The sequence below is a fragment of the Lampris incognitus genome, chromosome 3 (genome assembly GCF_029633865.1).
Source record: "Lampris incognitus isolate fLamInc1 chromosome 3, fLamInc1.hap2, whole genome shotgun sequence".
NCBI lineage: Eukaryota > Metazoa > Chordata > Actinopteri > Lampriformes > Lampridae > Lampris > Lampris incognitus.
This window is the reverse complement of record NC_079213.1, coordinates 35,497,190-35,523,513: the sequence shown is the minus strand read 5'-3', so window position 1 is coordinate 35,523,513 and position 26,324 is coordinate 35,497,190. Positions and strand designations below refer to the sequence as shown.

Genomic DNA, 26,324 nt, shown 5'->3' with positions numbered 1-26,324 from the left:
CCAGGTCGACGTGGACATGGTCAAATCGTCTCTCCGGCACTGCGAAGCGTTCCAGGGGCGCCTTAATGTGGCGGTGTATCTTAGCCCGCTGACAGGCAACACACGAGTCGGCCCACGCTTTCACGTCTCTCTTAAGTCCCTCCCATACAAACTTAGCAGAGGTCAGGCGCACGGATGGCTTACCGCCTGGATGAGAGAGGCCGTGCACAGCTTCAAATACGGGGCGTCTCCAGCTGTGCGGGACGATGGGCCTGGGCTGTCCTGTGGAGACGTCACACAGGAGGGTGGCACCTGTGTCGCTGAAAGGAACGTCCTGCAGGCGGAGCCCCGTGTCGGAGGCCCGGAGACGGAGGATGCCCGGGTCCGTGGCCTGGTCAGCGGCCATCTGTGCATAGTCAAGGCCTAGGTGGACCGCTCCAATCACTGCCCTAGAGAGGCAGTCAGCTACCTGGTTAGACTTACCAGCGACGTGCTGGATGTCGGTAGTGAATTCCGAAATGTAGGAGAGTTGTCGCTGCTGGCGAGCGGACCATGGCTCGGCCGTCTTGGACATGGCAAACGTGAGGGGCTTGTGGTCCACGTACGCAGTAAACTCGCGGCCCTCTAGCAGGAAACGGAAATGCCGGACAGCGAGCCAGAGACCGAGGAGTTCCCTGTCAAAAGTACTATACTTGCGCTCTCGGGGTGTAAGCTGGCGACTGAAAAAGGCCAAAGGCTGCCAAGCCCCCCCCACCCACTGTTCGTGAACCGCACCAACAGCATAGTCCGATGCATCCGTGGTTATGGAAATAGGCGCTGTAGGTGAAGGATGCGCTAGCAGGGTAGCCTGGGAGAGCGCAGCTTTAGTCTCGGTGAACGCACGGTCCCGCTCTGCTGTCCAGTCGACCGCCTGGTTGGGGGACATGCCTTTCAGCGCCTCGTACAGTGGCCGGATGATAAAGGCGGCTCGGGGAATGAAGCGGTGGTAGAATGTCACCATCCCGATGAACTCCCTGAGCGCACGAGCTGTTTGGGGGCGCGGAAAGGCCGCCACCGCTTCCACCTTTGAGGGCAGGGGGACTGCCCCGTCCCCAGTGATGCGATGCCCGAGGAAATCAATGGCTGTCAGCACGAACCGGCACTTCGCCGGTTTGACGATCAGCCCATGCTGGCTGAGGCGTGTGAAGAGGGCATGAAGATGGGACAGGTGTTCTTCCTCGGAGGCGCTGGCGATGAGTATGTCGTCCAAATAGACGAAGAGGAAAGGAAGGCCACGGAGCACTGAATCCATCAGCCGCTGAAAGGACTGGGCCGCGTTTTTGAGTCCAAATGGCATTCGTAGGAATTCAAATAGGCCGAATGGGGTAGTCACCGCTGTCTTGGGGATGTCTGAGGGGTGCACGGGAACTTGATGATAACCACGGACCAGGTCGACTTTTGAGAAGACGCATTTGCCAGACAGGTTTGCAGAAAAGTCCTGGATATGCGGGACAGGATAGCGGTCGGGCGTGGTGGCGTCATTTAGTCGGCGGTAGTCCCCGCATGGGCGCCAACCTCCATCAGGCTTAGCGACGATGTGGAGTGGGGACGCCCACGGGCTGTCAGAGCGGCGGATGATCCCCATGCGTTCCAGGTGCTCGAACTCAGACTTGGCAATGGCGAGTTTGGCGGGGTCGAGACGCCTGGCTCTGGCGTAGACCGGGGGCCCCTTCGTAGCAATGTGATGCTCCACCCCATGCTTAGCGGTGGGTGCAGAGAAGGTAGGCTGGGTGATGTCAGGGAACTCAGCGAGGAGGCGGTTGAACTTGTCTGCCTCTGAGAGAGAGTTGGCTAGACCTGCATAGGCCGCTTCCCTCCGCGTACATGCGAAGGAGGAGAAGGTTAAGGCATCGACCAGACGGCTGTTCTGAATGTCCACTAGCAAACCGTAAGCGCACAAAAAATCAGCTCCGAGGAGGGGAAGCGTTACATTGGCCATGACGAACTCCCACGTGAAACGTTGTCCACCAAAACACAGTTCTACAGACCGCACGCAGTAGGTGTGGATAGGGCTGCCGTCAGCCGTCGCCAACTGGGGGCCCCGCTCCCCGCCCATGATGTCGACGTCAGTAGCAGGGAGCACGCTTCTCTGTGCGCCCGTGTCACAAAGAAATCGCCGACCGGAGATGGTGTCGAGGATGAAGAGTAGCCTGCTCGTATCGCCAACACTCATGGCCACTACTGAGTGTTGGCCCTCTCGTTTCCCGTCGGCCTGTAGTTGCAGGGGGAACGGCACCGTTTAGCTTTCGCACCAAATCGAGCGTGGTACATACAGAGTCCAGAGGGCTTGTAGCGGTCTGATGCTGTGGCGCCACCGTCGGGCCACGCCCGCGATGTCGGCGGGGGGCCAGTGAAGGTAGGAGCCAGCACCCCGGCATGGGAGGAACGTTGTGTAGCGACGAAGAATCGGTCAGCTTCCTTTGCCAGCTCACGGGGATCAGTGATGGTGGAGTTAGCGAGCGCAGTCTGGACGTGGGGCGGCATGTTGCGCAGAAACAGCTCCATAAACAGGAAACATGGCTTTTCTTGACCCAGTAGGTTTAACATCCTGCTCATTAGCTCCGATGGTTTGCCATCTCCCAAGCCCTGAATTGCGAAGAGGCGACGTGCTCTCTCCGTTGTTGACAGTTCAAAAGTTTCAAGGAGGAGATGTTTAAGTGCGGCGTATTTACCATCGGCCGGTGGGTTGGTTATGAAACCGCTTATCCTGGAAGCCGTAGCGCCCCCCAGCGCTGCCACTACGTAGTAGTACCTGGTCTCGTCTGCTGTTATGTCTCTGAGCGCGAACTGTGCCTCAGCCTGCGCGAACCATGTAGCCGCGGAAGACTCCCAAAACTCCGGCAGTTTAATTGCAACGGCGTTCGTAGCCATAATGTGTGTGGTTTCAGAAAACTTATCCAAAAACCGACGTCGGGGTCACCAGTGTGGAGCCGAAGGAACGGAGAAGACCGTAGGTTCACACTTTAGCCGTGTAGGCAACTTTCTTTAATCCACGGTAAATCAGAGAGACAACCAAACCACAGCTCGACCGAGCGGAGGTGGCAAGAAATGAGAAAACTGGCTGGACAACCATAACTTAACCCTGCGTTAACCTGCCAGGGCAACCATGACTTAACCCTTAGTTCCTGGGTTGAATTCTGTCCCCAATACGTGTCCACCACAAAACAATACATTTTTGTCAATTGAGGGATATGCTACAGCCTTGAAACTGCCAAGTTCAACAGTCACATGGGCCTAATAACATGGTCTGCAACATATTCTAATGGTTTCCGTTTCCATCCTGGCACAAACTGGAAATATGTTCTATGCAGTAGAAATAAAAGATAAAACCCTTTCAAAAAAGCTTCTTTTTTTCTTTTTAATCGTTCAGCGGTGCCGACATTTTGGCTCAATTAGTTTACAAAATCCTGGTCCTGGGTTCGAGCCCCGGGGTAGTCCAACCTTGGGGGTCGTCCCGGGTCGTCTTCTGTGTGGAGTTTGCATGTTCTCCCCGTGTCTGCGTGGGTTTCCTCCAGGTGCTCCGGTTTCCTCCCACAGTCCAAAGACATGTAGGTCAGGTGACTCGGCCGTACTAAATTGTCCCTAGGTGTGAATGTGTGTGTGTGTGGGGGGGGGGCTGTGATGGACTGGCGGACTGTCCAGGGCAGGGGTGGCTAACCATGTGCCATGTGTATGCAGGTTTCCACACCAGCTGATTTCACTGATTAAACCAAAGAGGAAGAATGTATCACTGAAGTCACCTGGTGTGGAGTCCGGCTGGAATGAGAACCTGCATACACATGGCTCTCTATGGCACATAGTTAGCCACCGCTGGTCCAGGGTGTGTCCCCGCCTGTCGCCCAGTGACTGCTGGGATAGGCTCCAGCATCCCCGCGACCCTGAGAGCAGGATAAACGGTTTGGATAATGGATGGATGGTCTACAAAATGGTCATAATTCAAATATGACTTATAATATGCCTTATGATAGTGTAATGATACAATGTGTCTTATAATATCTTATAATAGTGTCATGCTATAATGTGTCTTATAATATGTCTTATGATAGCGCAAGTTTTACGCCATAAAATGTTTGGATATTATAAAAGGACTCATGGACTGGGTGTACTGGCCACTCGAAAACCTGAAAGACTGTTTTAGGTTTGATTCATATTGATGTCCTGACATGGATCTACTCACTCACCCAAAGAACTGCGCCACCCAACCCTTATGATACACCTACATCCACATCTACATCCACATCTACATCCACATCCACATCCATATCCACATCTACATCCACATCCACATCCACATCTACATCCACATCTACATCCATATCCACATCTACATCCATATCCACATCTACATCCACATCCACATCTACATCCACATCCACAGCTACATCCACATCTACATCTACATCCACATCTACATCCACATCCATATCCACATCCACATCCACATCTACATCCATATCCACATCCACATCTACATCTACATCCACATCCACATCTACATCCACATCCACATCTACATCTACATCTACATCCACATCCACATCTACATCTACAACCACATCGACATCTACATCTACATGTACATCTGTATCTACGTACATAGGATGTGTGAGACTTGCTGTTTTCTTCATGTCTTTTATTTTGCTGTAAACCTGTCAACCGAACGTCTGTTTTGAAAAAACGACACGTTCACGCGTCTTCAGAGCATTGCTAGGTCTAGATGCGGCCAAGTTCTTCGTCAGAGCATTGCTAGATGTGGCCAAGTTCTTCTTCAGAGCATTGCTAGATGTGGCCAAGTTGTTAGTGCATGAAATCTGTTTACTCAGTGGAAATGCCGGCAAAAGCATAAATCACATCTTGTTGATTTATTGCACACTCAGGGTGTTTTGGGTGATTTTTTTTGAATGAATTAGTCGCCTGAACGAGTCTTCAGGAACCAGGCCAGCAGGCGTTTCACCTTGTGGACACAAAAGCGTTTGTCTCTGGGAAAGCTATCCACAACCAACTGGCACGTCTTCTGAAATTCTTTCTCTAGTACACAAACACAGTTTGCATACTTCTCTACATAGCAAGCACCAGTTTGCTGTCTGTTCTGGTCTGTATTTACTGACCAGCTGGCTTCTACTGCACTTTTAAAAGTGAAATCCCTGCTCTCATTCTACTCTGGCCATTTAAGTTACGTATCTCCTCCATCTTCTCCCAGATCTCTGGACTAAATCAAATGAAAGGCGAGAACAAACGAGAAGGCGCTGGTTTTTCCTTTCCTCCTCTCGTGTTGCTACCCGGACAGACCCGGGGCGACGTCTGACACGCCTCTGGTTTCCTGCTGTACTGTGTTCAAGCTCAGTTTCTCCGGCAGGATTATGACTGAGTGTTATATGGCATTGGGTTTGGAGCCAGCAGCAAGCCAATCATGAAGCTGCCACAGGGGGATAAAGTCCTGAAGGAAGTCAGGAACAAGGACTGTAGGGACCAGAGGACTCTTAAGTTACACTGGTGCACCGGTGTCATCGCAATATAACCCCTCCCGTGCATGTTGAAGTCATATCTTTAGCAGCCCTGGGTTGCTTTTTGGGTTGTTATGAAGGTGAACCATGCGTCCTGCTCCAGCATTTTAAGATCAGAACCAGAATCAGTTTTATGGGCCAAGTGTGCCTATGCACACGAGGAATTTGCCTGCGGTTCACAGCAGCTTCTAGCACTTGCATACATCACCCATACACAAATAAAAGAAAACACAGCAACACAAAAAGAAAAGAGAAGAAATACATGGAACAACAACAGGACATTGGGTCAAGCATGTCTGCACAACAGGGATGTCACTACTACACACCGTTGTGTTATGGTTGAGTAATCAACACCACATGCCCATACTGCTTATATACTATGCTACCCATGTACGATATACCATATACCAATACCACAACTCCACAACCCATCATGGCTTATACAATACTATATACTCACTATATTAAACTATATTATCATATATACCAGAAATATTATAGTAGTAGTAGTAGTAGATACTCCCACTGTATTACACTATATTATCTTATATACTAGACATATAGTAGTAGTAGTAGATACTCCCACTGTATTACACTATATTATCTTATATACTATAAGTATAGTAGTAGTAGTAGTTGTAACAATAGGAACTATTGTTAGGAACTATTGTTTAGTTCCTTGTTTACACAGGGGTCGTTTAGGTTGTTGCACCTGGAATAACGGACCGAGCATGATGCATAACCTTACGTGCCGAAGTTATTATTAAAGTTTATAGCCCCGTGGGGTTGAAACGAGTTGTAACGTCTCATTAGTAGAAGGTAACAACACACTTTAACATGGTGGCAGCGGCGGACGACTCGGTTTGAAGTTTGGTGCGGAAAAGTTTCTAGGAGCGGGAGAGCGGTTTGTGTTCCTAAGCAACGTTCAGTATATGTTAGCATTAGCTGCTAGCGTGAGACTGCCGTGTGACATGGATGGGCTTAAACCACCGCAAACGTTATGTCTGGACTCAAGCAACCTTTCGAGGACATGGAAGGCCTGGAGGGACGAGTTTGCTCTGTATGTGGATTTAGCCATGGCTGACGCCGATGACAAACAGAAGGTGAAACTGTTCAGCTATCTTGTCGGGGAGAGCGGCAGGGAACTTATGGACACGTTACTGGGCGACACACCGAAGGATGCATGGAAGTTAGATGACGTTATCAAGAAGTTTGATGATCACTGCGACCCCAGCGTTAACGAGACTGTGGAACGTTATCGTTTTTTTACAAAAAACCAGGGCACCAGTGAAAATATAGACCATTATGTCATGGAACTGAGAGTGTTGGCAAGAACATGCAACTTTGGGACAGTGAGAGACTCGCTCATTCGGGATCGGATTGTGTGTGGAGGTAACAACACAATCGTAAGAGAAAGACTGCTCCGAGAGAAAAACTTGACACTGGACACATGTTTGCAGCTGTGCAGAGCCGCTGAGCTCTCAAAGGACAATGTGAAAACCATCTCGGGATCGATGGTGGAAGAGGTACATGCAGTGCAAGGAGCACAGTATCGGAAACAGACGAGCAACACTGTGGAGTGCAGATATTGTGGAAAAACGCATGAGAAAAGTAAACAAAAGTGCCCAGCGTTTGGGAAGAAGTGCACAAAGTGTGGAAGAGAGAACCACTTTGCAGCAAAATGCAGAGTAAAACCGGAACTAAGGAAAAAGAAATATGTGAGTAAAATAACAACTGAATCTGAGAGTGATGAATATGAAGATATTATCACCTGTGTAAAAGAAACTGAGAAAATGAAGAAAACTCAGCTTCTCTATGCTGGCATGCTTCTAGGCAAGGACATGATCAAATTCCAAATAGACTGTGGTGCCAGTTGCAATATCATCCCAATTAACCTGCTGAATCCAGATGCCAAATTAGAACACACGAAGAGTGTACTAGTAATGTACAATAAAACCAAATTAAAACCACTGGGAAAATGTAAAGTGAAAATAAGAAACCCGAGAAACAACAAGCTATATCGCTTAGAGTTCCAGGTGGTGAATGCAGCTGGTACAGTGCCTCTGCTGGGTAGGAGAGCCAGTGAGGCCATGAAATTGATAAAAGTGCAATATGAAAACATCATGACAATAGACAGTATTGTCACAACAGAAACAACAACAGGACAGTGGATAATGGGACAAATTAAAGATGAGTATGCTGATGTGTTCATTGGCGATGGCTGCCTCGAGGGAAAATACAAAATAGAGGTGGACAGCACAGTGAAACCAGTACAGCTGCCAAAGAGGCGGGTCCCAGTCGCCATGATGAAACCACTGAAGGACGAGCTACAGGACCTACAGCAAAGAGGGATCATAACACCTGTGGAATGCAGTACAGATTGGATCAGTGCAATGGTGGTGGTACAGAAACCAAGTGGGAAACCAAGAGTGTGTATTGATCCCAAGCCTTTGAACAAAGCTCTAAAGCGCAGTCACTTCCCACTGCCAACCATTGAGGACATTTTACCGGACTTGTCAAAAGCAAAAGTGTTCACAGTGTGTGATGTCAAGAGTGGATTCTGGCATGTGCAGCTGGAGGAGGAGTCCAGCTATTTAACAACATTTGCCACTCCATTCGGACGTTACAGGTGGCTGAGGATGCCAATGGGGATAAGTCCGGCCCCAGAAATCTTTCAGAGAAAGCTCACACAAGCGCTGGACGGTGTACCGGGCTTGTACATTATAGCTGACGATGTACTGATCACAGGCCAAGGGGAAACACAGGAGGAAGCTGAGCGTGACCATGATGGAAAACTGAGACTGTTTCTTGAAAGATGCAGACAAAAGAACATCAAGCTGAACAAAGACAAATTCAAGCTGAGACAAAAGGAGACCACATACATTGGACACCGCCTGACGGCTGATGGACTCAGGGCGGATCCAGAGAAAGTGCTTGCCGTTGAGAAGATGCCGGCACCGACTGATGTGAAAGGAGTGCAAAGGCTGCTAGGTATGGTAAATTATCTAGCCAAGTTTTGTCCCCACCTCTCAGACCAGTGCATAGTGTTGAGAGATTTGACACACAAAAACAGGGAGTGGAACTGGACAGCACAGCATGAGGAGGCTTTCCTCAAATTGAAAGAGACTATAGCAAAGGTCCCAGTACTGAAATATTACAACCCAGATGAGGAACTCACAGTGCAGTGTGACGCTTCAGACACAGGTTTAGGCGCAGCGCTCATGCAGATGGGTAAGCCAATAGCATTTGCAAGCAGAGCACTCACTCAAACAGAGCGTGGGTATGCACAAATAGAAAAGGAGTTCTTAGCAATGGTTTTTAGCATGGAAAGATTTCACCAGTACACATACGGCCGAAAAGTGACGGTGCAAAGTGATCACAAGCCGTTGCAAACAATAGTGAGAAAACCTCTACTAAGTGCACCCAAAAGGCTGCAGGGAATGATGCTGCGCATACAAAAGTATGATCTAGATGTAGTATATGTGCCAGGTAGAGACATGCTGCTAGCAGACACTCTGAGCAGAGCTTATCTTCCTGAGAGTGCACCGGATGCAGAACTAGAGACTGTCAACATGGCACAACACTTACCTATCGCAGCAGACAGGCTACATGATATACGATCTGCCACAAAAGAGGATGAAACACTGCAGCTTCTCATCAAAATGATGCAGCAAGGATGGCCTGACGATAAGTCAAAAACACCAAGGGAAATCAAGCCCTACTTCTCATTCCAAGAGGAGTTAAGCCACCAAGATGGAATAGTGTTCAGGAGTGAGCGCGCTGTCATCCCTGATGCATTGAGGAAAGACATCACTTGCCGCCTACACGCATCACATCTGGGTGTGGAAGGATGCCTACGGAGGGCTAGGGAGTGTGTCTATTGGCAGGGCATGAACGACCAAATAAAATCATATATAGCAAAGTGTGACATCTGCAGATCAATGGACATTAAACAACAAAAAGAAACACTAATGTCACATGATGTGCCAAGCAGGCCGTGGGCAAAGGTGGGCACGGATCTGTTCATGTTTGAAAACAAAGACTACCTCATAATTGTTGATTTTTTCTCAAATTTTTGGGAAATAGATTACCTGGCAGATACCAAGTCAACCACAGTGATACGGAAGCTGAAAGCTCATTTTGCCCGCCAAGGTATCCCAGATATTGTAATCTCGGACAATGGCCCACAGTATTCGTCACAAGAATTCCAGAAGTTCAGTCGACTGTGGGGATTTCAACATAAAACCTCATCACCAGGTTACCCGCAAAGCAACGGCAAAGCTGAGTCAGCTGTTAAGACAGCAAAAAGACTCTTGCTCAAAGCCAAGGCTGCTGGACGGGATCCTTATCTCGCCCTTCTGGACCACCGCAACACACCATCACAGGGTACTGATACCACACCAGCACAGCGGCTGCTCAGTCGCCGTACCAAAACACTACTGCCAACCAAGGCAAGCCTGTTACAGCCGAAAGTTGTGCAGCTGAAACAGGATTTACAAAATAACCAACAACGGCAGAGGGCATACTACGACAGGTCGGCTAAAGACTTGGACACGCTTGCCCCAGGTGAATGTGTGAGAGTTCAGCCTCTCGCACCCCACACTGGCTGGAGAGTGGGCAAGGTGCTGAGGCCGGTCGATAGGAGATCCTATGAGGTCCAGCTGCACACGGGTGGTGTCATCAGGAGAAATCGCAGACACCTCAGGCATGCACCAGGGGCAATCTTCACTGACACTATGGACATGGAGATCAGCAGCCCCAGTCAGCCAGAGAGTGTTGAACCCGGACATTCAGAGAGTGTTCCTTCTCGCAGTGTCTTAGCAGGAAACAAAACCAAGGACACTGGTGACAGGGCCAACCCTGTTACCACCAGATCAGGCCGCTCTGTTGTGCAACCGCAGCGATACAAAGACTTTGTGACCTCACATAGATGAATGGATCTGTAGCACTAATGGACTTTGGGGGGGGCATGAATGAAAAAGAAAAAAAAGTGAATCACAAATGTTGTGCAAATGTATTAAAGGTTCTAAAAAAAAAAGAAGAAACTGAAAAGAGAAAGGATGTAACAATAGGAACTATTGTTAGGAACTATTGTTTAGTTCCTTGTTTACACAGGGGTCGTTTAGGTTGTTGCACCTGGAATAACGGACCGAGCATGATGCATAACCTTACGTGCCGAAGTTATTATTAAAGTTTATAGCCCCGTGGGGTTGAAACGAGTTGTAACGTCTCATTAGTAGAAGGTAACAACACACTTTAACAGTAGTAGTAGATACGCCCACTGAATTACATTATATTATCATATATAATAGAAGTATAGTAGTAGTAGTAGATACTCCCACTGTATTACACTATATTATCTTATATACTAGAAGTATAGTAGTATTAGTATTAGTAGGACTACTAGTAGATACGCCCACTGTATTACACTATATTATCTTATATACCAGATGTGTAGTAGTAATAGTAGTAGTAGTAGTAGTAGTAGATACTCCCACTGTATTACACTATGTTATCTTATATACTAGAAGTGTAGTAGTAGTAGCAGTAGTAGGTACTCCCACTGAATTACACTATATCATCGTATATACTAGAAGTATAGTAGTAGTAGTAGTAGTAGTAGTAGATACTACCAATTTATTACACTATATCATCGTATATACTGGAAGTGTAGTAGTAGTAGTAGTAGATACTCCCAATGTATTACACTATATTATCTTCTATACTAGAAGTATAGTAGTAGTAGTAGTAGTAATAGTAGTGGCAGCAGCAACAGTAGTAGTAGCAGTCGTAGTAGTAGTAGTGGTAGATACTCACACCATATTACATTATCTTATGTACCAGAAGTACACCCTATATATTCACCTACCATCCACCACACAACTACATACTATATTATATATTATATACCTACGTGACGACCACAACAGTAGCAGTAATAGTTTTAACCGGTGTACAGCAGTTGTATATGTATTTGCTATTGTACATTTGTATTGCACAAACATGTGTATTGTACATGTGGTTTAAAGCTGGGCAGTGCGCGTCGTACACATGTAGGTGAGACATTTTACTCCCCTGTGTCACATATTTGAGACAACGTCCCGCATATTAAAGTAAAACAACAAAAATACACGTTCCTCCATCCCAACATGAAGTGATCAGATTCCATCATTATCCAGTAATGATGTCTGTCCTCGTCTGATCACGTGTCTCTGCTCTCTCTGTCTCTGTCTCTTTCTCTCTGTCTCTCTCTCCGGGTTTGATTGGTTGTACATCGGCTGATCTTTAGTCACAAACCACCAACAAGGCAGATTCTTGAAGACCGTCCTTAGTTTTTGTTTTGGTCGTGCCAGTATAACTACAGGTACATCACTCTCCTCACCTGTTGTGTTGTGACTGGGTCAAAACGACCCGTTTGAGCTACTAACCACAAACGGTGTTAATAGTAGTTTGTATTAGTAATAAGTGAGATAAGGACAGAACGTGTTGCGTGTTTTTAGATAAATATTACAACTGTACCACTATAAAACCCATAGGTGGCGTGGGTCAGCCTGACCGGTGAACAGCCACTGCTTATCAGTGAACACAACACGAGGATTAAGCCGTTATCCTCAGCCAACTAGTGGGCAAGAGTGTAACTGCAGGCGGGATATCGTAAAAGTATCTACTTTACTGGGGCGTCTGAGTAGCGTAGCGGCCTATTCCGTTGTGTACCAACACGAAGATCGGTGGTTCGAATCCCCGTGTTACCGCCGGCTTGGTCGGGCGTCCCTACAAACACAATTGGCCGTGTCTGGGGGTGGGAAGCCGGATGTGGGAATGTGTCCTGGTCGCTGCACTAGCGCGTCCTTTGATCGGTCGGGGCGCCTGTTGGGGGGGATGATAGCGTGATCCTCCCACGTGCTACATCCCCCTGGTGAAACTCCTCACTGTCAGGTGAAAAGAAGCGGCTGGTGACTCCACAAGTATCGGAGGAGACATGTGGTAGTCTGCAGCCCTCCCCGGATCGGCAGAAGGGGTGGAGCAGCGACCGGGACAGCTTGGAAGAGTGGGATAATTGGCCAAGTACAGTTGGGATAAAAAAGGGGGGGGGGGTGTAAAAGAGTATCTAATGAATGAATCAAAGTTATAAGCTTTGGTAATAACCTATAAAGAGTGGCCATTATAAATCTGTCCTGCTGTTTGTCCTACATGTGGACTGTTAGCATCTGGTCATCCTAGTTTGTATACACGTGACAATATTTCACTGTATAAACAACTTAGATGAGGGTGTGTGACAATGTTTCACTGTATAATCCATTTAGATGAGGGTGTGTGACAATGTTTCACTGTATTAACAACTTAGATGAGGGTGTGTGACAATGTTTCACTGTATGAACAACTTAGATGAGGGTATGTGACAATGTTTCACTGTATAATCTATTTAGATGAGGGTGTGTGACAATGTTTCACTGTATAATCCATTTAGATGAGGGAGTGTGACAATGTTTCACTGTATAATCCACTTAGATGAGGGTGTGTGACAATGTTTCACTGTATAATCCATTTAGATGAGGGTGTGTGACAATGTTTCACTGTATTAACAACTTAGATGAGGGTGTGTGACAATGTTTCACTGTATGAACAACTTAGATGAGAGTATGTGACAATGTTTCACTGTATAATCTATTTAGATGAGGGTGTGTGACAATGTTTCACTGTATAATCCATTTAGATGAGGGAGTGTGACAATGTTTCACTGTATAATCCACTTAGATGAGGGTGTGTGACAATGTTTCACTGTATTAACAACTTAGATGAGGGTGTGTGACAATGTTTCACTGTATGAACAACTTAGATGAGGGTGTGTGACAATGTTTTACTGTATAAACAACTTAGATGAGGGTGTGTGACAATGTTTCACTGTATTAACAACTTAGATGAGGGTGTGGTTTGTGTTGAGCATGTTTAAGCGGATGTTTGTGTTGTGATGGAAGACTTGAGTTTGTAAAGCTGTACTCTTCACGCTGTTTAGGTTCAATTACAACATGCTGCCGCTGGCTGTGTGTGTGTGTGTGTGTGTGTGTGTGTGTGTGTGTGTGTGTGTGTGTGTGTGTGTGTGTGTGTGTGTGTGTGTGTGTGTGTGTGTGTGTGTAGTATATTTTGATATTTGTGTATTCTGCTCCGATTCCTGTATAACCACACTGACAACTGTTGATGTGCACATTTATCTTCTACATTTTCACTTTTAGTGTTTCGATTGTGTTGTCATTGTTTGCAGATGACACAACCCTCAGTGTCCTTATCGGGGCTGGTGACGAGTGTGCATATGGACGGGAGTTTGATCAGCTGGCGCTCTGGTACAGCTGTTTTACACCTCCCCACACTTCAGCATTATGCTCACGTGCTGGTGTTCAGGCTTTGACGTCATCACCAGTGTTTCTGCTTTTACGTGTGAGACGTGTGTGCTTGTGTTTTGTGTTGTGTGTGTGTGTTTTTCTTTTGTGTGTACACAAGTACATGTGCACATGTTTGTACTCAGCTCCAGTTGTAATGTAAATTAAATGTGTATGTTTGTATATGTGTATACCCTTGAGTGTGTGTGTGTGTGATTGTGCCCTTTGTTATGTGTGTGTTTGAAACAAGCTCCAGCTGTGTTATGTGATTCAGGCGTCGGGTTTTCGCGCGCGCGCGCGTGTGTATTAGTGTGCTTTTTTCATATTTGTACAGGTTTACATTATCTTAGGGAAATCCTGTGGAAAGTGTGTGTGTGTGTGTGTGTGGGGGGCGTGTGTGTGTGTGTGTCTGGCTCACAGATGCCTGTTTTTTCTTCTTCTCCATCTCCTGTTGGATAGATACCACAATGGAATCACATTTTCCTTCTCTGTCCTCTCAGTCAACTATGATGGCATCACGCTAAAAGGAGAAGCGTGCACGCGCGCGCGCGCGCGCACACACACACACACACACACACACACAGAGTCAAATCCACTGGTCAGTGATGGAAAGTGCGAGTGTGCAGACAGGAACTGGTGTGAGGCAGATCGTGTGAACGGTGTCAGTCTGGTTCTCTCCAGGGTGAAAGGTCACCCAGTCAACAGGAAACAGAAAAGCTGTCAGAGTGTTCATAGTCTTCCTCACCGACTCCTCTTCCATTCGTTTCTGCACGGTGCTAGCGTACACACTTGCCACAAGCCTGGCACAGGTTTCTTGCAGTGCTGATCTACTGTTCTAGTTCCGTAAGTCCTGGTCCAAACCAAATCAAACCAAACCAACCCAACCCAAACCAAACCAAACCAAACCAAACCAAACCAAACCAGTCCAAACCAAACCAAACCAAACCAGTCCAGTTTATTTGGGGCTAACCTGCTTTCACTGAATGAAAGCAGGTTAAGAATTCAACTGTTTAGTTTATGAAATCATGTACAGTGGAAACCATTTGTATAGATCACATCCGTCCAGACCCATATGACCCAATATGACCTGATATGACCTGATATGACCCGATATGACTCGATATGACCCGGTATGACCCACCATATGATCCGATATGACCCGATACGACCTGGTATGATCTGATATGACCCATATGATCTGATATGATCCGATATGATCCGATATGACCCATATGACCCGATATGACCCATATGATCAGATATGATCCGATATGACCCGATATGATCCGATATGAGCCGATATGATCATATGAGCAGTCGCTTACTTTAAGCGAAGCTGAGGTATTTTTTTTCAGATGACCATCTAATTTACATGTGTACACTTATTGCACTTGTGTTTGTTCATGTCTGTGTCTAAGTTTGTGTATTCGTTTGATGGCTGAGAGAGCTGGTGCTGGATCAGCTGGGAGACCTTGGTCTGCTGCGTCCTGTGGGCCCAGGGACCACAGGCCTGCCTGCAGTGGCACAGCAGCTCATGCATGTTGCCATGGTGCAGCAGCTCAGGCATGCTGCAGTGGCACAGCAGCTCAGGCATGTTGCCATGGTGCAGCAGCTCATGCATACTGCCATGATGCAGCAGCTCAGGCATGCTGCAGTGGCACAGCAGCTCATGCATGTTGCAGTGGTGCATCAGTTCAGGCATGTTGCAGTGGTGCATCAGTTCAGGCATGTTGCTGTGGTGCAGCAGTTCAGTCATGTTGCCGTGGTGCAGCAGTTCAGGCACGTTGCAGTGGTGCAGCAGTTCAGGCATGTTGCAGTGGTGCATCAGTTCAGGCATGTTGCAGTGGTGCAGCAGTTCAGGCATGTTGCAGTGAGTGGTGCAGCAGTTCAGGAATGTTGCAGTGAGTGGTGCAGCAGTTCAGGCATGTTGCAGTGGTGCAGCAGTTCAGGCGTGTTGCAGTGGTGCAGCAGTTCAGGCGTGTTGCAGTGGTGCAGCAGTTCAGGCATGTTGCAGTGGTGCATCAGTTCAGGCATGTTGCTGTGGTGCAGCAGTTCAGGCAGCGTCACAGTAAACTGGACCTGTGTGAAACGTGACTGGTACTGAACATGGTCATGTCAAAAAGGGAAGGGAGTGTGGGAGAGAGGTTAGCTCAACCTCTCAGCTCCTTATCGTTGATTCTGAACTCTTGTTTTTCACTTTTAACTCGTGCCATGTCGGCCTGGGTGTTCGTAGGCTACCGGATCATTCTTCTAACCAGCAAAATCCACAGCCCGACACATATAAACTGCTGATAGATCGCCACCTAAATAAGGCAGTCATTGTACACAACCAGAAACTGCTGGAGGCCGGAGAGAGGAGGAGGAGGAGCAGGAGGAGGAGGAGGAGCGGCTGATAAAAAGACTTTGGGCTGTTTTTCCGCCAGACACCTTCTGAGCTCAACAAGAGATTTGTTTGAACACAGCGTTTCCTCTGAGAGGCCGTTCTCCAGTCAGGGTCTCTCTCTCTCACACACACACACACACACACACACACACACACACACACACACACACACACACACACACGCACACACCGATAGCCGTGCTGACCGTGTGACGGTTGCTGGTTGCCCCGTGTTACCGAACAAACAAGCGGTCTCAACAAGACACTTAAAGGTCGCCTCGCAACGAGATGCAGGGGAAGACAATGGACTGGGTAGAAAGGCCGCTTTGTCTCTGGAAAACAGCCCCCCCCACCCCTCACGTCATCATCCTCATCATCCTCATCATCACCCCCCACCACCACCACCTCCGACTCTCAGGGCGGTTTGGAGAAAATGTGTAATGTGTGGCGATTCGAAAGCAGCCTGTATTAATGGGAGTGTGCAATAAAAAGAGGAAAAGAGGGTTGTTGGATGTGGAAAAGGGCAGCTAGAGTCTTAGAAAGAACCTGAGGGATAAAGAGAGAGGGGAAGAGTTGTTAGAAGGAAAATTTGGATTATTTTTTTTCTGAAAAAGCTCTAAAAGTGTGTGTGTGTGGGGGGGGGGGCAGGGTAGTGTCCGGTAGTTTGAATTGGGCCTTCTTGGCAGAATGTGCTGGGTAGTAGCTTGCATGGTGCAGCTCTGGTGAGAAGATAAAACTGAGACCCAGACAGACCATCTGTAGGTCCAGACAGACCATCTGTAGGTCCAGACACGTGCCACAGAGTCCAGAAAGAACGAGATGATCTCAGAAGTCTGGTGAACGACTGTCTGTGTGATGTGTGACTAACAGCCACTCCATTTTTATGAGATGGATGTTGAAAGGTCTCCTTGTTGACCTTTACTACAGGTAAAAGCCATGCCTACCCATGGTGCCGTTTTCCATTCAGCTGTTCCTTATCTTGTTCTTTTCATTTCTCTTTCACTTGCTAAGAACAGCCTTTTCACGGGCATCTGGGTAGCGTAGCGGTCTATTCCGTTGCCTACTAATGCGGGGATCACTGGTTCGAATCCTCGTGTTGCCTCCGGTTTGGTCGGGCGTCCCTACAGATACTATCGACTCTGTGCCTAACTGTAGTCCACTGACTTCCGGTTTCTACTGCAGCCGTTTCCTGTCCGTCGGCGTGTGCTATTGACAATGGCATATTTTTCGCGAGGCCTGCAAGATTTACCATGGATATATGTCAACCACATGCACACAACTGTCCACACACTTCCACCTGCACCTCCCAGCACACGGGTGACAAGTTTCAGGGTGTACATATCAAGTTACGTCCACATATGAGGACGAGTGGACGGATGGACGGAATTGTGGACGTAACTTGATATGTACAACTTGAAACTTGTCACCCGTTTGCTGGTAGGTGCAGGCAGAGCCGGCCCAAGGCTTTATGGGGCCCTAAGCAGAATTTGATTTGCCCCCCCCCCCTTTCGCTTCTCTGCACCAGACGGATAAACCCTTTTAGGTGACATACTGTCGCGATGTACTTGCTTACAGTTATAATGCACATGAGCCCGACCCCAGCTCTGACGTAGGCAGCGGAAACGATGAAACCAGCAGCATTAATTTGTCAGTCTGTTAACAACATGATATCAAAATATTTAGTTTTTGTTTTTTGGTGATTACTACTGATATGATATATCACACACACAAAGATATATATATATATATATATATATATATATATATTTATCAACCTGTCGTGTTTGACATTTCAAGTGCTCTTGGGGGCCCCCGCGTAACCGCTTAGTTTTGCTTATGCCTCGGGCAGGTGAACGGTGGGTGCAGGTGAACGTTTGTCGACAATTCTGTGCATGTCGTGCATATTTTTCGCAGACATCGCGAAAAATATGCCATTGTCAATAGCACCCGCCAAAAGACAGGAAACTGGTACGACCGCTGCAGTAGAAACCGGAAGTCAGTGGACTACAGTTATGCACAGAGTCGATTGCTCGTGTCTGCGGGTGGGAAGCCAGATGTGGGTATGTGTCCTGGTCGCTGCACTAGCGCCTCCTCTGGTCGGTCGGGGCGCCTGTTCCGGGGGGAGGGGGAACTTGGTTGGAATAGCGTGATCTTTCCACGCATTACGTCCCCCTGGTGAAACTCCTCACTGTCAGGTGAAAAGAAGCGGCTGGAGACTCTATATGTATGGGAGGAGGCATGTGGTAGTCTGCAGCCCTCCTCGGATCGGCAGAGGGGGTGGAGCAGCGACCGGCACGGCTTGGAAGAGTGGGGTAATTGGCCGGATACAATTGCAGGAAAAAAAAAGGGGGGGGCGGGTAGCCTTTTCTGCCTTCCAAATTGTCAACGCAGTCACTTGTAACAAGCAACCTGGCATCCCTTCTTTCACGCCTGCCTGTTTCGTTTGCAGCTAATCTTACCTGAATCCTTGGACCCCGCAGTTAATTTGGGATTTGATTTGAAACCTATTTTACTGTGCTGTCTGAGGCCGGTATGACGCTGCAAGAGAAGAATCTGATTTAGGCAATTATTCTTTTTCCAGAGGGAACAGGCAAGCTTTATTCCAAGTGGGAGGTGTGTGGGTCTGTCCAGAGTGGTCAGCCGGGGAATCAAACAGGATTAAAACAGTTGAATTGTGATTTACCTGGAGTGCTGACAGAGGGATCACTCTGCTGATGGGCAGACTGGCAACCTGGGGACCCTGCAGACCTAAAGCAACGGTCTCTCTCTCTCTCTCTCTCTCTCTCTCTCTCTCTCTCTCTCTCTCTCTCTCTCTCTCTCTCTCTCTCTCTCTCTCTCTCTCTCTCTCTCTCTCTCTCTCTCTCTCTCACACACACACACACACACACACGCGCACACACACACACGCACGCACACAGCTGTGATGCAGTCCTGCAGGAATGTGTTGGCCAGCCGGTCAGTCTGCTCACATCATAGTGACCCCGCGGCCTGATAAAAACAAGGGGCATGGGTCAGAAGACGGATATTGTATGACAGCATCAGACCTGCACTTTCTTATCGCATGCGTAGACTTAAAGTATGAGAAACAAATCTGCATGTTTGACAACTGCCCCAGTATGAGTTGTGAGAAAGAAGCCATCAGAGTTTTGTTGAGGGCTGACTGACACGTCCTCAGTTTCCTCATGTGTCCAGTGAGCCTTTAACCATTTTCGTCCAGTTTGGGTGAAACTGCTTGCAGTTTAGCTGTTATTTCCAGTAAGGTTCCCTTGTCAGTGTTGGTTAGTGAGTCGGTGAGTCGGTTTTGTCAGTGAATCACTCTCTATGTCAGCACCTGACGGCCCTGAATGAGTGGTTGAAACATGACGCCATCCCCGCTGAGCCAAAACAAAGTAGGCCGAGCGGTGACTTAAATCTGTGTTGTTAACGTCCTGGTCTCAAACCCGTGACACTGAGCCGATGCGTTCACTTACTGACCTGAAACTCAACCGACCGAACACAAGAAATTTGCCTTTGGCACTACTACAAACTAAACAACATCCACCTCTGGTGCGTGTTGAGACTATGGCAGGAAGGAAGTCCGTCAGTACAGAACCGCTGTCCTGGAAGAGGTACATGTGCCTGAAAGACCCTCAAAGGGAAAACATGAGGTTTTCATCACACATGTTTTGAGCATTTAGATTAAGGCTCATAATGCTCCATATGGCGAAAATATGATGATCAAGACCTGGTGGTGCCGAGAAAGACTGGGACAAAGACATGTGGAGGAAATGATAGATGGGGAAACTGGAAAACAGAACTGGCAGTATGGGGTCATGTTGCAGAGATCTGATGAAGATTTGGGGGCCATTTTGTGTCTTTTAAATGTTTTATGTGTTGTCTGTGCATGTCTTTGTGTGTGAGAGAGAGCGTGAAAGACAGAGGTAGAGAGAAAGAGAGAGCGATAACGAGAGAGAGTGAGAGAGAGAGAGGTAGTGAGAGAGAGAGAGATAACAAGAGAGAGGTAGTGAGAGAGAGATAACGAGAGAGCGATGTAGCGTGAGAGAGGTAGAGAGAGAGAAAGAGAGAGATAATGAGATAGAGTGAGAGAGAGAGGTAGAGAGAGAAAGAGAGAGTGCGTGAGAGAGAGAAAGACTCAAGGAGTCAAAAAGTAAGTTTCATTTAGTTTATCCAATACTAAATGGGATTGGGCAGGGTCCTCCCTAACCAGGGACTCTGTTTATATGTGTGTGTGTTTCTTATTTAAACTGACCTCAACCCGGAGACCTGGGGGTGAATGACATCATCCTGTGGCGCTGTTGCAGATCCACTTTCCTGTCCAGCTCAGGGGATACCTCATATTACTGTTTAGAGGAGAATGTCCCCGTGATATCTAAAGACAAACAGGCCAGGCAATTCTTTTAATATCTGGTGCAAAGCCACACTAGAACGACCAAGGCCGTCATTTTGACCTTTTTTGATTTTCAAAGTTTAATAACCTTGTGAAAAAAAAAAGATACAGACCTGCCGCTCCCTGAATGCTCCTAAAATTGCGTATTAAAACGACTTTTAGATCAAATGCACAAAAAAAGTTATGATAAAATCTACCTAAAACGACCATGATATTTACGTGATCGTGCGCGTCATGTCACTATTTATGACGTGTGTTGGTGGCGCCATTTCCTTCGTGAAGTTCGTTGCTCTGTCCCTAGAAACACACTAGCGTCCTCCAGTGCAGGGAAATAGTCTAAACTTGATGTGTGATTATGTCCAACATGTCTGGTTACAGACGCCGTTACAGACGCACCATGACTACCACCGAGGCGCTGCAGTGTTTACAGGCGTTGGACAGCGGCCATTTTAAATTGTTTGAAAAATAGTATTAAAGTGGTTAAAATGTTAATTTTGGTGTCAGTTAGTTTCATAACAGACACACTAACATATGCGATTCATTAATATCTTAATTGGGTGTTTATCTTGACAGAATATAGAGTTTAAAAACCGCGGCTATCAAAATGACCGCCCATGGTCGTTCTAGTAGTTTTTTAAGTTGCGGTCGTTGTTTGGGACTGTTTCAATATTTATTTTCAGTTCTTTTTTACATTTCACGTTTTATATGCCTTGTTACGTTTGTTAGATTACCAGTATGTGTTTTCTGTTTTGTTTTTCGGTAATATTTTCTCGTTTTCAATTTTGCTATTCAAGTTTGACCATGTCTCTCTGAAGTTTAAATTGTTTAAAAATAGTATTATAGTTGTTAAAATTTTAATTTTGGTGCCATTTAGTTTCCTAACAGACATACTAACATATGCAATGCATTAATATCTCAATTGGGTATCTATCTTGACAGAATATAGAGCTTAAAAACTGTCGGTCAATTTGACCGCCCATTGTCGTTTTAGGTAGGAGTGAAATCCAGGTCGTTCTAGCAGTAAGCGAAACAACAGAATAAGGAGACCGACTCGACTAATTGGTTGATTGGTTCGATCGATTGGTTTGACTGGTTGTGATTGATTTGAAATATTCTGTAAAATTATGTGAATAAAAGAATGCCAGCGTCACGCCAGTGTTTGGACTGCTTATTAGCTGTGAGTTTAGCCTGGTTAGAACCCCTTTATCACTTGACTCTTAATTAACTGAACTTGGAGAAGGGTTTTCTCTGCTATAGCTGAGGTCTTTCCATGGAGCCGCCATCTGCCCTAACCTGTGAACTGAGCCTGTGCAGCTGCACTTCGTAAACTGTCTGCTACATACACATGTTTTTGCTTGTGCGCAGTATGTAGAATGTGCTGGTATGCTGGTATGCTTGTGTGTATGTGTGTGTGTGTGTGTGTGTGTGTGTGTGTGTGTACGTGTGTGTGTGTGTGTGTATGTGAGAGAGAGAGAGAGAGAGAGAGAGAGAGAGAGAGAGAGAGAGAGAGAGAGAGAGAGAGAGAGAGAGAGAGAGAGAGAGAGAGAGAGAGAGAGAGAGATCCTTGCAGACTTCAGAAATGAGGAACAGGAGAGAATAGAGGGTAGACAACATCACGATGACTAGAAAGTGAATAATTAAATAACTTGGTGCCCTAAAGGACATATTAGCACCTTTTTATTTGAGCATTTGTCTGAACGTGTGTGTGTGTGTGTGTGTCCTCATTCTCCTAGTAGAGTCATCAGAGTAGCAATAGGACTGGCTGGTCTGGGTGTAATGTGAGGTGAGTAAATACATATGTTGTTCCAGTAGATTAGGGCCGAGGGCACAAGTCTGCATGTAAAGCACATTGTTCTCTGTACTGGTTACAAGGTCAAATTGCCCTAATTCACTGAGTATACAGAGCCAAATATGTTTGTACACAAACATGAGTTAGCTAGCAAGAGCCAGTTGTCATCTATTGGGATAGAGGCCGCTGCTCCTTTGCGTCGAAAGGAGCCAGTTGAGGTGGTTCGGGCATCTGATTGGGATGCCTCCTGGGCGCCTTCCTTTAGAGGTTTTCTGGGCATGTCCAACTGGGAGGAGACCCCAGGGTAGACCCAGAACTCGCTGGAGGGACTACATGTCCAATTTGGCCTAGGAACGCTTTGGGATCCCCCAGGAGGAGCTGGAGGGCGTTGCTGGGGAGAGAGACGTGTGGAGTGCCCTACTTAGCTTGCTGCCACCACAACCTGACCGCAGAGAAGCGGCTGATGATGAATGAACGAATGAATGAATGGATGAATGAATGAATTGGATAAAGCCTGGGGAATATTACATTGATTTCAGAAGGGTTGAGAGTATTTCTATCTCCATTTATACATTCATGCGTTCTCAGCCTCTCAGTTTCTGTTTGTTCCACCTTTCTTTCTTGCTGTCATCATGAGCCCCATGTTCATTTCTGCTTTCCTCTCAGACTCCAAAGCCATTGTGGATGGGAACCTGAAGCTGATCCTGGGTTTGATCTGGACCCTCATCCTCCACTACTCTATCTCCATGCCCATGTGGGAGGATGAGGATGATGAAGATGCCAAGAAATTGACCCCCAAGCAACGTCTTCTTGGCTGGATCCAAAACAAGGTGCCCCAGCTTCCTATCAATAACTTCCACCGTGACTGGAGGGACGGCAAGGCCCTGGGAGCCCTGGTGGACAACTGTGCTCCTGGTAAGAACTGAACTGCTGTATAGAGTCCTAATCTTTTCCAGGAGCTAAAGCTAATCAGGTACATTAACATGTCATTTTGAATTTATCCGACAATACCTCATGTTAGGAGGTAAGATAAGGAAACTAAGTCAGTTTCATCCTTAAATAATAATATATGTATTTTTGTACAACCTAGATCGTAGTTCTTCTCGAAGTTCTTGTCATTGTACTTATCAATTATGCTACAATTTTTCTCATTAGTTTTCGTTTGGAGGTTTTGGACATAGGAACACTCCTGGATGCAGCTTTACAATGGTGTCTTACGGGCCAACTGAATACAAGTCCTAAAACTGTCCTTTCAGCATCACAGAAAGTTGAATCAGTTCATCTGAACACAACATTTATTGAGAGAACTGATTCAATTGTTATTTCCTTACCTGGAATACTGAGCATCCATAAAGACATGTCTTTTCAACAATGACAACAAAAGAAGCCACAGTGTCTTAGTCAGACTGTGTCCATGTTTGTACATTATCTATTACCTTTATTTTGTGTAGATCGTGGATGATTACTACTACTATGGTGGGCGGCACAGTGGTCCAGTGGTTAGCGCTGTCACCTCACTGTAAGAAGGTGCTGGGTTCGAACCCTGGGGTAGTTCAACCTTGGGGGTCAACCCAGGTCGTTTTTCTGTGTGGAGTTTGCACGTTCTCCTCGTGTCAGCAGTGGGTTTTCTCTGGGTGTGCCGGTTGCCTCCCACCATCAAAAAGACATGCATGTTAGGGTTAATACTTCTGTCTGTGCCCCTGAGCAAGGCATGGCGACTGAAGCTGGTCCCTGGGTGCTGCATGGTGGCTGCCAACTGTGGCTAGGATGGGTTAAATGCGGAGAAAGAATTGCCCCAGGGGATTAATAATAAAGTAGCACTACCTACAGTAAGTATAGGCTGCTTCTTCCTACAATCTGAACCAGGAAGTAGGAAGCACTGTCATTCACTACTGGCACTATTGGACATTCTGGGAAATAATTTTTAACTCATTCTTTTGTTTTTTTACTTCCAAACACGTGGTTTAGAGAATTGTGTTAAACTGGACTTGCTGAGACGCCATTGTAAAGCTCTGTTTAGGTCCCATACCCAAAATTTCTAATATGAAGCCGGTGAGGAAAATTATATCATAACCAATAGGCACAATGGCAAAAACTATGAGAATGAGACAATGTTGTAAAAAGAAAAAAACACAATTATCCTTTAACCAGCATGGAAACAAAATTTCCTAGGAAAACAACTCTCAGGAGTACCTTGACTAACAAGTACAACTTTGTTGGCTTCGGTGACTTATGATGCTACATATGGTAAGGAAATCCTTTGGTTGGCAAGAAAGGAAGAAGTTTGATTGAATGGGTTACATCAAAAATATTTTAGGGACACACTAGACACTAACTTTGCTTGATCATGCTCACAAACCTAAGACAGGTTTTTAAATTCAGACTACTACTACTACCACTACTACTACTACTTTCGGCTGCTCCCGTTAGGGGTCCCCACAGCAGATCATCCATTTCCATCTCTTCCTGTCCTCTGCATCGTCCTCTGTCACACCAGCCACCTGCATGTCCTCACACACCACATCCATAAACCTCCTCTTCGGCCTTCCTCTTTTCCTCTTGCCTGGCAGCTCCACATTCAGCATCCTTCTCCCAATATACCCAGCATCGCTCCTCCGCACATGTCCAAACCATCTCAATCTTGCCTCTCTTGCTTTGTCTCCAAACCATCCAACCTGAGCTGTCCCTCTGATATACTCGTTCCTAATCCTGTCCTTCTTCATCACTCCCAATGAAAATCTTATCATCTTCACCTCTGCCACCTCCAGCTCCACATCCTGTCTTTTTGACAGTGCCACTGTTCTCCAACCATTCCACCCTGCCTGTACTTGCTTCTTCATCTCTCTTCTGCACTCCCCATTACTCTAAACAGTTGACCCCAAGTATCTAAACTCATCCACCTTCATCACCTCTACTCCTTTCATCCTCACTATTCCATTGTCCTCCCTCTCATTCACAAATAGGTATTCCATCTTGCTCCTACTGACTTTCATTCTTCTTCTCTCCAGTGCATACCTCCACCTCTCCAGGCTCTCCTCAACCTGCACCCTACTCTCACTACAGATCACAATGTCATCCACGAACATCATAGTCTTCTGCCTGATATTGTCCGTCAACCTGTCCATCACCATTGTAAACAAGAAAGGGTTCAGAGCCGATCCTTGATGTAATCCCATCTCCAACATGAACCCATCTGTCATTCCAACCACACACCTCATCTCTCGTAAACTTCCCCCATACATATCCTGCTCCACTCCTACATACTTCTCTGCAACTCCCGACTTCTTCATACAATACCACACCCCCTCTCTCAGCACCCTGTCATATGCTTTCTCTAAATCTACAAAGACACAATGTAACTCCTTCTGGCCTTCTCTATACTTCTCCATCAACATTCTCAAAGCAAACATCACATCTGCGGTGCTCTTTCCTGGCATGAAACCATACTGCTGCTCACTGATCATCACCTCTCCTCTTAACTTAGCTTCTATTACCCTTTCCCATATCTTCATGCTGTGGCTGATCAACTTTATACCTCTGTAGTTGCTACAGTTCTGCACATCACCCTTGTTCTTGAAAATCGGCACCAGTATGCTTCTTCTCCACTCCTCAGGCATCCTCTCTTTCCAAGACTGTGTTAAACAATCTAGTTAAAAACCCACTGCCATCTCTCCTAAACACCTCTGTGCTGCCACAGGTGTGTTTTTAAGTCTAGGCAACTAGGTTAAGTTCGCTATTACTTTGCAATCACAATTGCATTGTATGACAACCCCTATCCTCAGATCCTCGACCCGGAGTAGGAAAAACTCTTGTCAGGGCAAAAAAATTGTTTTATTGAAATTTAGTATATAAAGCTATGATAGGAATA

At 46.6% G+C, this 26,324-nt stretch overlaps 1 protein-coding gene across 1 annotated transcript in view; it reads left to right on the top strand.

Moving 5' to 3' along the window:
* Positions 1–26,324, top strand: part of flncb (filamin C, gamma b (actin binding protein 280)) — a 164,772-nt gene that overhangs the window by 30,253 nt on the left and 108,195 nt on the right. Inside the window, exon 2 of the mRNA XM_056277281.1 lies at positions 23,123–23,371. Coding sequence (XP_056133256.1) covers positions 23,123–23,371 — 249 coding nt within the window. The remainder of the gene's footprint in view (positions 1–23,122; positions 23,372–26,324) is intronic.